This window comes from Myodes glareolus, chromosome 8 (assembly GCF_982192425.1).
Source record: "Myodes glareolus chromosome 8, mMyoGla1.1, whole genome shotgun sequence".
In the NCBI taxonomy this organism is placed as follows: Eukaryota; Metazoa; Chordata; class Mammalia; order Rodentia; family Cricetidae; genus Myodes; species Myodes glareolus.
In genome coordinates this window covers 98,062,036-98,075,818 of record NC_142033.1, presented here as the reverse complement: position 1 = coordinate 98,075,818, position 13,783 = coordinate 98,062,036, and the positions used below count along the sequence as shown (strand labels likewise).

The 13,783-nt window shown below is 40.1% G+C and overlaps 1 protein-coding gene across 2 annotated transcripts in view; it reads right to left on the bottom strand.

Annotated features, from left to right (window-relative positions):
- The window catches only part of Pnpt1 (polyribonucleotide nucleotidyltransferase 1), a 35,650-nt gene extending 23,908 nt beyond the window's left edge, over positions 1 to 11,742 (bottom strand). Inside the window, exons 1-13 of one of the 2 annotated variants that reach the window (XM_048427537.3) lie at positions 11,552 to 11,742; positions 9,119 to 9,179; positions 8,370 to 8,444; positions 7,617 to 7,722; positions 6,754 to 6,803; positions 5,524 to 5,587; positions 5,379 to 5,426; positions 4,356 to 4,469; positions 4,029 to 4,215; positions 3,372 to 3,423; positions 2,813 to 2,870; positions 623 to 719; positions 223 to 325 (exon numbers count right to left, since the gene is read on the bottom strand). In XM_048427537.3, the coding sequence (XP_048283494.1) occupies positions 223 to 325; positions 623 to 719; positions 2,813 to 2,870; positions 3,372 to 3,423; positions 4,029 to 4,215; positions 4,356 to 4,469; positions 5,379 to 5,426; positions 5,524 to 5,587; positions 6,754 to 6,803; positions 7,617 to 7,722; positions 8,370 to 8,444; positions 9,119 to 9,179; positions 11,552 to 11,721 (1,185 nt within the window). In that variant the 5' untranslated portion in view covers positions 11,722 to 11,742. The remainder of the gene's footprint in view (positions 1 to 222; positions 326 to 622; positions 720 to 2,812; positions 2,871 to 3,371; positions 3,424 to 4,028; positions 4,216 to 4,355; positions 4,470 to 5,378; positions 5,427 to 5,523; positions 5,588 to 6,753; positions 6,804 to 7,616; positions 7,723 to 8,369; positions 8,445 to 9,118; positions 9,180 to 11,551) is intronic. The other variant, XM_048427536.3, reaches the window with a different exon arrangement.
- Between the last annotated feature and the right edge of the window lie 2,041 nt (positions 11,743 to 13,783).

Genomic DNA, 13,783 nt, shown 5'->3' with positions numbered 1-13,783 from the left:
AAGGGTTGGGCAATAGCAGTATGCATCTATAATTCCGGTGCACCTATGAGGAGATGGGGAGTGGAGACAACAGCTCAGTCCTGCTTTCCATGCAAATGTAGATGTAAACAACAAAAGAGACTCCCTAGTTCAAACACATACACAAAAACAAAAACACGAAACAAACTTATAGCATCTACACTGCAAATATATTTAAAGAAATAACTTTCAAACATATTTTACCTGTGTCTGTCCCCTTTGAAATAATGCTGATCCATGAAGTGTTTTAAACATATCTACCTCACAACTTATATTCCTAAGTGAAGTCAAATCCCGTCCATCACACCTGTAATAAAGTAGTAAAGTCATACAGGAAGTCAGAAAAATCTTTATCTCTGCCATTAAGTTCTCAACACCAGTGGCCTACAGTAACTTGTTAGAATTGTAAACACTGATGTAAATACTTGGGCCCCACTGAATCAGTGTCTGGAGGTGTGTTTGTACATCAAGAGAGCCACAGCCACACAGTCCATACACTTGCCAGGTGCTCACGTCTAAAACGAACACCCAGTTCCCTCCTACTGTCAAGGCAACCTGCAGGTACAGCACCTGCCTCAATTCTACTACAGGAGAATATGGTTACCTTTTGTATTCATTCAAAATAATACTTCTGAAAACCTCCTTTGCAACAACATTGAAGGATTCTATTATTTCATACTGGTCGACCTCTGGAAATTTTTCTATAGAAAAGAAACAAATCAAAACAAAATCAAAAATTTATCTTTTGGGAAGATAAGTTCTCCAAAGTTCACAGCATCAAATCAAGTAAGATGTCTGAAGACTTCTCAGGCAAACAAAGCACATATATCAAGTGTTCTTAAGCCAGTCGTAGGGATTTAGCTTGTGCTATGATCCATCCCTGTTCTGTCCTATTACCTGACCAATACAGACACCTAGAAGAGGGTTAACTAACAGTTGATCTTCAGTTATCTTTTAGTTTGTGTGACCTGAGAAACAATTTTCTTCATTACGAATCCGCACTAACATCTTTCAGCTACCATCTACCAACTATTTCCATAGCCAGGCTCTCACACTTTGCTTTGCGTGCCTCTAGCTTTCACAACAGTGTGTAAGGAAAAGGCACTACCACAAGCAGACGAGAGAAAAGGCTTAAAGAAGTAAAGTAGGGCTGGGGCTGAAGGTCAGTAGCAGGCCGCTCGCCTGGCAATCACATAGCACATTTCTAGGGATCCGTCCAGCTGTGGCACTGACACTCATCGGCCCAACACAGGCTTGTGCTTTCCAATGTTAACTAATGCCATCGACCAGTCTTTTGCTTTATTAAGTGTAACTTTAAAGTAATTTGAAAATAAAATATGGCCACAGAATGACATATTACTGTATCTTCAACATATAACAAGCTTTTCTTTTGGTAGTTGCAGGATTCACACAGGAGAGGCAGGTTTCTATAAAGCTATACTTCCAGTTCGGAATACTTCTGCTAGTTATGCTTTCCCAAGAAAGTCTTGCTGTATAGCCCAGGGTGGCCTTGAATTCACAATGCTACTGCCTTAGCTTCCTGGGTGCTGGTTTTATAGGCCTGAACCATCACCACTGATTATCTTTTCATTCTCTTAAAAACCTAGTGATCACTGCATAAGTATGCATGACATACGTGTACGGGCAGGCACGCTATGGTGGACTTGTGGAGGTCAGAGGAGAACTGTGGAGTCAATTCTTCTGTTCCACCTTTATGTGAATTCCAGGCATCAAACTCAGGTTTCCAGGCTTACTCAGCAAGCACTGTTACCTGCTGAGCCACCTTGTTGATCATAATTTATTATTCTTGATTTTCAAAAGAGTCTAAATTATTTTGAAGATAATTACAAGTAATGGCATTAACATAAATGTAGGAAAATCTTTATTTTAATATCTGATAAATGCTCCCACAAGAGGACATGTTTCTCTTGGTGGAAAAATTATCAAGAACTGCACATCAACCTTTACCCATATTTAAGTTGTTACAAGAATGTCACACAGTAAGATATCCAGCTTAGTGATTTGTGGACAGTTAGCCACCCCTTGTGATTCTGGACAACGTTAGGAATGACAATAGCATCACGCTGAGTGATGATGATGTGCCAGGCACAGATGCAAATTACTTACTCATTTAATCAAATATCTATAAACTAGGTATTATTGGTGTTACAATGTCACGGATGATAAACTGAAGAATTTATTGTTAAATTTTTGTTTTTAGTATTGGGGCCTCATGTGTTCTGGGCAAACACTATCACTAAGCTATCTCCCCAAACTGGGGTATTTTTTTTTTTCTTCCTTCTCTTTTCTTTTTCTTGATTTTTGAGACAGGGTCTCTCTACATAACCCTGGCTGTTCTGGAACTATGCAGATCAGACTGGCTTGGAACTAACAGAGATTCTCCTGCCTCCTGAATTCTGAGATTAAAGGTGTACGCCACCATGACCAGCTGACTTTTCATTTTGGGCTCAAGAATTTTAAGTATTTTTTTAGATTTTCAAATGACAGCTTACAGGACATTAAGACACTGAAGCAGATAAGAAAGGAACATTTTACATTCATTATTTACTAGGTGCCAACTCAAGGCCAGTGTTAGCCACACTTCTAGAAGTTAACATGACAGCCAACTCATGGTCTATCATCATTACAGATTTAAGATAAAACTGGGCAACTATGAGAATAACTCAGTTTTTCATGATCTTACCACTGAAATCTGAAAACAAATCTATGTATTTTTTTGGAAAAAAAATCAATGTTTGTCTTTCAAGTTCTTTAAAAATGAAAACAGAATTACCCTTTAGTTGCTCCTCTGTGTCTAGTCTTATCTTGTTAACAGCTTCATCTCTAGAAATCTAAAACAGAATTGATGTCAGTGTATAAATATGAAATTCTCATGTTTTCAATGTTACACAAAAAACACACTGTAAGAACAGAAACATTAAAGATTAAAACCTGATTTAATTAGTTCAAATTATATTTGCGCATTTCCTTAAAGAGTGTATTTAATAAAAGAATAGAAAAACAAGCAGGTAGGCTTTGTCTTGCTTTATAAGGAAAGTCCAGTTGGAGGTGAGAGTGCAGGCAATAGGGGGCTAAGAGGCAGAAAGGAAGCATGACACACATGGGGTGTGGGTGAGTTCTCAAAGAAGAACTGCTTTATTTACATTTGTTGGAGGTTTATTTATTCTCTGCAGTGCTGCCAATCAACCACAGAACCTCAGGAATACAGGACAACTGTTCTACTACTGAGCCCACACCCAGTCCTACTGAAGACAAATAGGACTAACATGTACAAACAGAACTGAATGAGTTACAACAAAGCAATCTCCAAACAAAACTGAAGGTATACCTACTTTATCATGTTCATAATCCGTAAAAACTGCATAGAGTTTCTCCATGGCGAGTCTATTAAGTATAAAATAAATGTTAGCAAACAACAATTGAACTATGAAGTTCCTATAACTGAGACAAATATTAAGCAGCAATGAACTACAAACTAAATAACTGGCACTCCATAAAGGTGAGATGTTGCTGCACCTCACTATGTGCTTATTATAATCCAGAACAGAGTTCCCTCCACCTTTCAGGCAAATCACTCACTATGCCCCTCCCTCTTCATTGCTCATCTAATTCCAATTCAGAGTCACTCATATTTGCTGAGTGCCTCCCTGTTCTAAGTATTGCCAGGCACCGTCTAAGCCCTGGGCATAGTACTGGTTCAAGCCCACTTCTTTTTGAGAAATCCAAGTTTCCTAGATATACAAATATCATATGTTTTATTCTCTTTACCCTGAACGTGGAGAGATAAAGGATCTGATTTTTACTTGAGATTTAAACTTATGCCTTGAATTAAGTTTATGCCGTTTGCTGGTTGGTTTATCTTCCTGCAGGTATCAGATAGGTAGTTATATTATGGCAATGACGTAAAGAAGGAACATGCCACACAAAGTGCATCTCCTGAGAGGAACCTGAACCTGGTGACAACGGCCCATCTGCGCAGGCATTCTTACTTGTGAGCATACTTCACAATCTCTGGTGAAGGGGTGAATATCTTCTGGGGGGTCCTCTTGGCAACACCAATTTCTTTTACCAACTGCTGGATGCCCTGAATTATCTGCTGGGTATACTTCACTCCAACTTTGATAGCATGACAGAAGTCCTGCTGTAGAATGTTTTCTGCAGAGGCTTCCAACATAACTAGTCAGAGGGTAAAGAGACAATTACCGTCTGAGAATCTTTCACAACAGGGTACTTTTAAATGAAAAACAAAGACACAAGTAACAGAAGAAATACAACTTGCAAGTAAAATGCAGAATGAACATAGGTAACTTATTTACCAATCTGGCTTTTAGGTGCTCCAGCAACCACTAAATTTAAAGTGCTAGAAGACATCTCTTTCCTTGTCGGGTTAACAACACATTCTCCATTGATCATTCCTATTCGTACTGCCCCTAAAACATATTAAAATGTTAGCAATGTATAATTAAAACATGCGATTTTCACAGTATTATTCTAGTAGCCGCTGCATCACACTGTCTTTCTGACAACAGAATGAACTTTCTATTTCTCCCAAGTTAAGGAAGTTCAGAGAGCACCTATCCCATCCTCCTTTATAGGCTCAGTGGGATGCTCTGAATTCCTCAAGCCAAATGATTTTTGCGCACACTTTGATCATGTTCTTGCTCTTTATATCCAGACTACTCTGTCCACAGCAGATGCTTCTACCCCTCTCCCACTGATGTTTCACTTACACACTACTTTGAGAAGCTCTACTTGACAACCTGCGCTTCTATATAATTTTTCTAGCACCTTGTCTGTGCCATTTATAATAGTAAACTTAGCAGGGCAGTGGTGGCACACGCCTTTAACCCAGCACTCGGGAGGCAGAGGCTGTCAGATCTCTGTTGAGTTTGAGGCCAGCCTGCTCTACAAGAGCTAGGCTAGAGCTTTTACACAGAGAAACCCTGTCTCAGAAACCAAAAAAGAAAAAAAGAAAAAGAAATAGAAAATAGTACTCTTTGTAAAGAAATCGGCAGACTGTATGGTTACAACTTCCAGAAGTTATAAGTTACAAACATGTTTGTTTTATCTCGAAAGACTATGCACTATGGTAATCCTCACTATAAAGAAAAGAAGAATGAATGGGAATTAAGAAGCCTAGGGCCATAAAATCAATAGCACTATAACAGTCTTTGAGTAACAAAACCCAAAGCAAGGATGAAATTCCTGAAAGACCTGCAAGAAATATTAGCTTGCTATCTAGCTCAGCTTGCCATGAAGTAATAAATCAGCACCAATAACGTGCACATTGTTATTCAAAGAACAGAAACAGCAGCTCATACTTCCAAATTCTAACTTACCGATAGGTCCATTCCAAGGAATGTCTGACAAGGAGAGGGCTACAGAAGCTTTAAAAAGGAGACAGATAAAAAACTGAAATTACAGTATTTCATTGCTTAAAAAAAAATCAACAGTGATCATTTTAGCTGGTGTTCTTATACTTACCACCATTAATTGCTAGGACATCAGGTTCATTGATGCCATCTACTGCTAGTAGATTACATATTACCTGGCAACAAGGGAAACAAATTAGACAAACAGATAGCAACAACAATAGCCCCTTGATGTTGGCAGATTATGATTTAAATTAGCAACTTGGCCTAAAATATAAGAACTATATGATCAATATCCAAATCATGATCAATATCCAAATACCTTAAAGTTACCAATCATTTAACTAAATCCTTGACACTAGGTATTTAAACTTGGATTTCCTCATTTGTATTCCCCAAGGGTATGCGATGTATGTGGCTACCAGCATTGCTGGACCAGGGCTTCATTTTTACTACCAAGTTACACTCCTAGTTCTGTTGTTTTGGGACAGAATATGTCATCTTCCTAAGGAGTTCCTTTGAGAACTACATGGAAAGAACCTGGACAGTACCAGGTATGCTACAGCACTCTGTAAATGTTGGCTATGTACTTGTATTAGTATCAGTTTCTATTGCAATGATGTACCTCTGTTAGATTTTTAAAGGAATCATTTCCTTGAGGCTCTGAAGTCCTCTCAAAGATATATTTACTTACTGCAGTTAAATAAATGGCTACCTAAGTATATCTAACTAAAGTATACGATCAATTTGAGGAAAGAAAAGAATATTCAGAAAGTATTAAAATATAATAGTTAAGAAGATCTAGAATAAAGATATTAAAATTAGTTGTGATAAGATGGTCGTGATGGTCACTGCTGTAATCTCAACACTTGGAAGGCCAAGGCTGACAGACTGCCATGTGTTTGAGGCTAGCCTAGGCTATGCACAGAGTTAAAGCCAGCCTGAGCTACAGAAATTTAGATCTTGTTTACCAAATCAAAACAAACAGTTATGCTGATTGTCCTAATGAGTTATTATAAATTTGACCTACAAAATCCAGCCCCCGAGTCTGGCTACCACCCCTAACTATCACAGTGTCTTTTATATACATCCACCTATTTCCTAACACAGGGTGGTTTAGATTCTCATCAACCTTCCCAGAGCGTTCCCAACAGTCTTTCACTCCTCCTCATAATTCAGGCATCAGCTCAAAATGACACCAGTCACATACGGTTTTCCAAAGTACTGCCTTTTAAAGTGACTCAAAGTGTAATGCATGAACACCATAAAAATTCTTTATAAAGCTTTCTTTAGAAAGAGTTACAGGGATTAAATAATTTAACCAAACCAAAGCAGAATTTACCTGAGTATCATAAAAATAGCCAGCTGGAAAGAGAGGTCGAATTGAACGATCTGTCAAAACAAAGAAAAAGATTTTAAATGGCCCTGGCAGAATCGTTCTAGAATTAAAACTACTGAACTAAGAGACGGCTGGTGATTGTGTCACAGACACAAACAAAAAGACCGCGTGCTAAGAACACCGATAAGCACCAACACTTTCATTAATACAGACCATTCCCTAACAACAAAGCAAAGGAAGAGGCTGAAGACCAAGAGCAGACAAAAAGAAAATGTTCATTTGGTTTACTGTCTGAGGAACACATATAAATTTGTACAAGCTAGCAATTATTGGGTGGAAAGCTGTAGACCACAAATGATCCCACAATATCTGTAGATGTCGAAGAGCTGGGACATTATTAGGCTGGCGATATTATTTAGTAGCACAGTGCTGCTCACATAGTATGTGAATAACCTAGAACTTCACCACCACCCACACCCTCCCACCCACACACTCATGCTTCTTCCTTCTCAAAAAAGATCTGGAAGATGACAGACATACTTCAATAGCTGATAAACACAATGCTTTTAGGAGTTACTAAGTTGAACATAAAAATGAAAAACCGTGGTGATAACTGACATGGGCATGGGATTCACATGCTCAACAGATTCATTCAGTCAATATTTACTGGTGAATTCAGTAATTACTGAATGCCTCTACACGAGGTATAAGGCTTTGATAGAGAAGGAACAAGTTTTTCCTCTCAGGAGGCACACATCTGATAGTAAATAATAGCCAGCGGCAGTCATGCAGTGAAGGAAGCTTAGGAGACCCTGCAGAGCAGAGATGGGAAGAAGCGATGTAAAATGGCACACTGGAGATCTTACCTATTACTCGACTTGTGAGAATCTCTTTGTCAGAAGAGCCAATCTCCCGCCTAAGGTAGTTTGTGGGGATTCTACCTGCTGCAGCAGCTTTCTGTCTGTAGTCAACCTGAAGCAGCAATGAAGAATCAAGGTTCACATCCCAAGAACCCCTACAGAAGCACCAACTTTCCTAAAGTTGCTCACAACATATTCTAGACAACAAGTAGATAATATTTAATTTGCTTTTAGCATTCTTTTAAACCACTTGGGAAGAAGAATGTATAGTGTGTTTCAATTGATGAAAAAGGAAAGTCCTTCACTTAGCAGTCAGGTGACTGCCGAGTCTCGCTGCTTTCTACCGCAGCTTACCTTGACCCAGTCAAATGGTGTCCCTTCCTCCCAACTTTGTGCACTAACCCTGTGAGACATAATTGCTTTCTGCTAATCATTAGAAAAACACAAGTTAGGCAGTGGTGGTGCATGCCTTTAATCCCAGCACTCAGGAGGCAGAAACAGGCAAATCTAAGGCCAGTCTTGTCTACAGAGCAAGTTCCAGGACAGGACAGCCAGGGCTCTTAACAACAATGTATGTGCACACTTCCACTGAGCTCACCACGCTTGACAAGGGAAGTTCATACTTAGCCATCAGTTCACATCCTCAGTCTCAGACATCTAAGGGCAACCTTTGCTGGACAGTCTAACTTCAGACACTTGACAGGGTATTACAATCCGACATTTACACTATTCTGGAGACTCAGATAAGTGAATACTTACCAGCAGGGGCATGAACTGGGAGGGTGAAGGCTTTGTTTTACTGACTGCTGTGACCATCACTGCTGTGTCGCCTGACTTGAACAGATACAAAAATATCAGTAATCTTTTTTGAAATCAGACATTAATGTGTAAACAGCAATTGAATGAATCCCCACTCTAAATAAATTCTATAAAAGCTCGTTTTCTCTCTCTTGAAATCATGCCTCATTATGAAGTCCTGTAGGAGATCCACCGACTTCTGCTTACAGAAGTCCAGAGCACTGGACTTGTGAGTGCTTGCACCATTCTTGGCTCGATGGAAGATCTCTATTTCGTATGATTACTATCAGTGCAGCAATCTCCATCCTTTCTAGCTGACCACGACCAGTATTAGAGTATTCATGGAAGTTTTCACATGGAGAAATGGCAATAGCTCGGTCGCATCAATGAATTGAGTCGTATTTTACTCTTTATGAGGAAATTCAGACAATAAAGAAAAATTTTCAAGAATTACTATGAAAGGCATAATAAAAACACTTTTTTTAAATAGAAAAAAGCATAATAGATTTTATTAACAGAATACAGAAAAGCCCAAAGTTTGGAAGAGATCTTAAAGGTCATTTCCTATGTTCAACTGACTTTGCTGGGCTAGCATGGTTCTGACACAGAAACACGCAGTGGTGTCTTAACTAGTTCCCAATATCATATGATGACATATGATGGTACTAAGACATCAGCCACTAGGACTTTAGAGCAGACTAGTTCCTTACCTGTACCACAGCACAGCCATCTGCAAATCTTGCCAGTTTTCCAGAGGATATTTCTAATTTTCTGTTTAAAAATAAAAATTTAGTACAGTACAAGCCTTCGCTTAGTAAAAAATAATTGAGAAAAGCTAAAAAAGACAACAACAACAAAACCCAAAAGGCTCCCAATCTAAGTCCCCATCCCCACTTCAGGGAAAAAGAAGAGCCAAACTATGCAGGATTTGTGATCATCAAAAGCACAAAGGAGACCCAAGTGCAGCTTAAAGATGATGGAAAGCAAGGCAAAGGACTCCCCAGGAGGATGGGAAAGCACGGCCAGGAGAAAAAGACTCCTAACTATGGTTGCCTATCTCATGAAGCACTGCTGTATAAACTATCACACGGACTCTTCTCTTCCCTAATTAAAATACTTTAAAATCCCCCCATTACTTTCTGGGAAAAAAATATACACTTTGAATATTGACTACAAAGACTTTCATGTTCTGATATATAACAGTATTTTGTATGCTATGTTAAAAATAATAAAGGACTTTTATCTTCTGATAAATAACAGGTTTTTGAATGCTAACTTAAAAACTTAGTAAATAATAATAATACTAATAGTGACTTTTATGTTCAACAGCGGTGTCAAGACAGTTTAGTGGTAGAAAAATAATCTTTTTCAGTAAAAGGTATGGAGATGGATGGATAGCCACATACTCCATACAAAAAATAAAAACTCAAAACAAACATGGTTCCTTTTAGGGATAGCTCTTTTAGAGCAAAAAAGTACAGCTCCTTGGAAAAAACAGCAGGAATAAATGTCCATAAACTTGGGATTTGACACTGTCTTTTTTGATATAACATCATAAGTCCAAATACATAGGCATGATCTATCTTTTTCAAGTAGACACCAGCTCATGTCTAGAACTGTCCATTAGGCACAGGCGGGTAAATAACTTATTTCTAAAAGTAAAAAGGTATGACCTATAAACTTATCAAATATATTGAGAACATATATATATATATATATATATATGTACACACACACATATGAACACATGGGTATATTAAAAGTGTGTAAGAAAAAAACAGGGCCAGGAACTCATCAAACTCAGCCAACCAACAAAGGGTGCAACACTCTCACCCGGACCCCAGAGAAGGACATCTAACGCCACTAGTGAACACTGATCTGCTGTCTCATCAGTAGAGAAGGGGCTGTTCCTAAGGCTTCAGCTGAGCTGGCTGGCATACCCTGCTCAAAGTGTTGTAGGCCTACACATCTATGTCCACCCATCTGGACTCAGTTGTGAATGTCACTCTTCAGCTGAACTCCCCCCTGTGGGTTGGCCCTACGGACCTCCGGCAAGTGTCCAGCTGAGACTACCAGCAGTAGTCTGTCTTAGCTCTTTGCCTTTGGTCTAGTAAGTCTTTTTCAGCGCCCTGAACTATGCAGCATCAGTTTCTGCAGTCACCCTGTAACCGACATAGCTACAAACACACAGTTCTTATTCCTGTGTAGGGTGTCATGTGTAATCTGAGAGTTGATATTGGTGACTGCCAGTGGAATAAAAGAAACCATGTTTGCAACAGCCAGCATAGATCAAGGCAAACTTGAACTGCTTGGCAAATTTCGGCTAAGAGAACTGGGATATTGTGTGAATTTATTGTTACTCAATGAATTCTGATAATGTAGAAAGACAAGATGATTATGTTTCAGGAACATGGACTTTCGGTTGTTTCCAAGAAACTATTAAACTTACGTTGTTTTGTTGTTCACTTTGCCTCTTACCCATTTACTTTTCAATATTATAGGTATAAAAGATCTCCAAACACATAGAGGACCCACACATACTACATACATGGCCTCTGGGATTTGAAACTGGGGATTATGTCTGTCTGTCTGTCTGTCTCTCTCTCTCTCTGGTGCGCGCGCGCTTGTGTGAGATGTCTTAGTTTTGTTAACTCTGAGAAATTTACCTTTTTTGACCTTCTGTTGTCTCAACTACAAAATGAAGGCAACAGTACTTTCACTGAGGTTTAACAGGGCTGTATGCATCATATAACCGGTATTCAACAAAACGACGGTCCCTTCCCCACTCTGGCTCACTCTGGCCTCGTTTTTGGGAGAAGTGAGCTGGGCACACACTCACAACGGGTTTCCCACTTCAATGCCCGAGATCTCGGGAAACACAGAGGAAGGTTGTCATGGGCACTGAGAAGGAAGTCTACCACAGTTAGGGGCTGGATCAAGACGCAGCGGACAGCGGGCAGCGTGGAAGGGGGAAGCACCGGGAAGACAGACTTCAAATCCGGAAAGGGAAATCTCGAGCTTAGGTTGGAGTAGAGAGGCTGACTGAGACTCAGCCTGCTGGAGTCCCACCCCGGGTGTTTGCTATCAAGGCTGTCTGGACCAGATACCGCGTGAAAAGTCCGCGAACTCACGCCGTTCCTTACCTGTGGCCCAAGTCCACGGCCACCGTTCGGGACCCGGTGCTGCTCCACAGCGCTCGCGCCTGCAAATAGGTGAGTGGCCGACTCCGCCCGGGCTGGCCGGGGGGACGGAGGGGACCGCAGCCCGGCGGCCGGAGCCTCAGGTACGAGCAGCACTGCCTGCAGGCCGCCATGACACCCCGCGCGCGCGGTCCGGACGGCCCCTCATTGGCCAGCCTGCGGGTGGGCGGGGCCTGACGCGGTTCCGTTTCGGGGGAGGCTGAACTCCGCCCAGGAAGTGAGCCTTGGCTCCTGCGGAGATCCTAGAGGGTCCACCCAGCCGAATGCGTTTTGTTCAGCTTTTTTTTCTTTTTTCTGCCCTTACCAGTGAAAATTACACAGAATTGAAGAAATCCCTTAATTCTCTCTCTTTCTCTCTCTGTCTCATTGTTTAAAAGAAAGTCTTAGAATAACGTTTAATAAATATATGTAATAATACATAAGTACTGAGCGACCCATGATATTTGGTTCGGTTAAGTAAGGACTAGGTTCGTATCTATAGAAGGGCATTGGAAGAGATCTCCCTCTTACCTAGTGGCAGCCGCTTATAATTCCGCCTCTTCGAGGATCATACTGAATCCATGAGACAAACTGGCTTGCCCGAGAGCTTCGGGTTCAGCAAGAAACCCTGAATCAAAAAATAGTGGAGTGTTATTAGGCAAGCACCTCATGTAAATCTCCAGCCTTCACATGCAGGTACACAAGTGCACACCGCATGCCTGTGCACACACAGGCATGTGCATATCTGTACCCACCCAATGCCAACTCTCATACACATACAAATACCATGCATACACTCATGAGCAAACAAAAGAGCTTTTTAAAAGAACCACTTGAATAATTTGGCTTTCTGACCGTTGTAAATGTTGGAAAGGTGATAAAAATAGCCAAGGAGTCTGTCTGTGCTTCCTTATGTCAGTCTAAACTCATTAGAATAGTAGCAACTGAGTCATAAACTCAAAAGCTGATACTAGCAATGAAATCTGGGACAGAGCTCTTTTCACAGTGTGTTTATGCTAGGCAGTTTTAGGTTACCATAGAGACAGAAATATATAAAGTTTACATTCTTGGGGTTGTAGTAACCGAAACTGATTTCTGAGGTTTTTCACATTCTAGAAGTATAGTTCTGCTAAATATGTTCCAGAGCTACAGTGTAATTTAAAAGGCATTTCTTTATGACACTTGGAGAGTAGGAAAGGTGATTCCATCTAAATCCACCAGCAATGTTTCTCATATCCCCCTTTCTCTTTTTTCTTTCATAGTCAAATTAAACTACATAAAACCAACACCGTCATGTGCTCTGTGTGGTAATTTGACTAAAGTCAAACATTGCATTAAGATATGCTCTGTTAAAGTGTAATTTGGTTTGTGCTTTTGTTTGAGATTCTATACATTTATTTTAATTTTTGCTTTTCCCCTTTTTCTTGTGATAGGTAGCTGTCCAAAAACTGCAAGAATCTTATACATTTGTAGATATTTCACTAACATTGTAACTAAATGTATCAGCACACACTGAGGCGTGCAAGAGAGTTCTCTTAAGAAAGAACACAGCCTCCTCAACTTTAAAACGCTGCTTTGGGACCTGAAAGATGGTTCATCCCTTTGTCACCAAGCCTGACAATGATCTGAGCTTGAACCTTAGGATTCACAAGATAAAATGAGAGAACAGACTCCAGCAGGTTGAACTCTGACCTCCACAGAAGCACGAAGGTACCCAAAATCTTAAAAAATTTTACATCACAGCCAGGTGGTGCTTTCTGAATCACAAACACAATGTGTCTTCATTCTACTTAAATTTCAGTATGTTTTAAATTTCTGTGTTTCTCATGGTGTACAAACATTTTGTTTTCTACTTGTTTTTTTTTTAATGAACTTTAATTTACCAATCTACTTATCTCTGTCAGGAGCCACCTTTTTGGGTGTCACAATCCTAGCTGCTGCGGGTTCGTATGTTCCAGGGTAGGGGCACGAGGATTAGAAAAGTTAGGCAGAAGGAACAAAGATAGAAAGAATCACAGAGACATAGGATAGTATTGGGAAGGCAACTCAGCAAATACTGGAAGCAGAATTCTTCTACTGACTTTTGAGTTCTGAGTTCACCTGTGGTTATGTTTCCACACACTTTTATAGTCCAATACAAAGGTGGGGAGAAGAAGTCAAAAGACTGCTTTAACACGATACAAGGATGACTAGAAC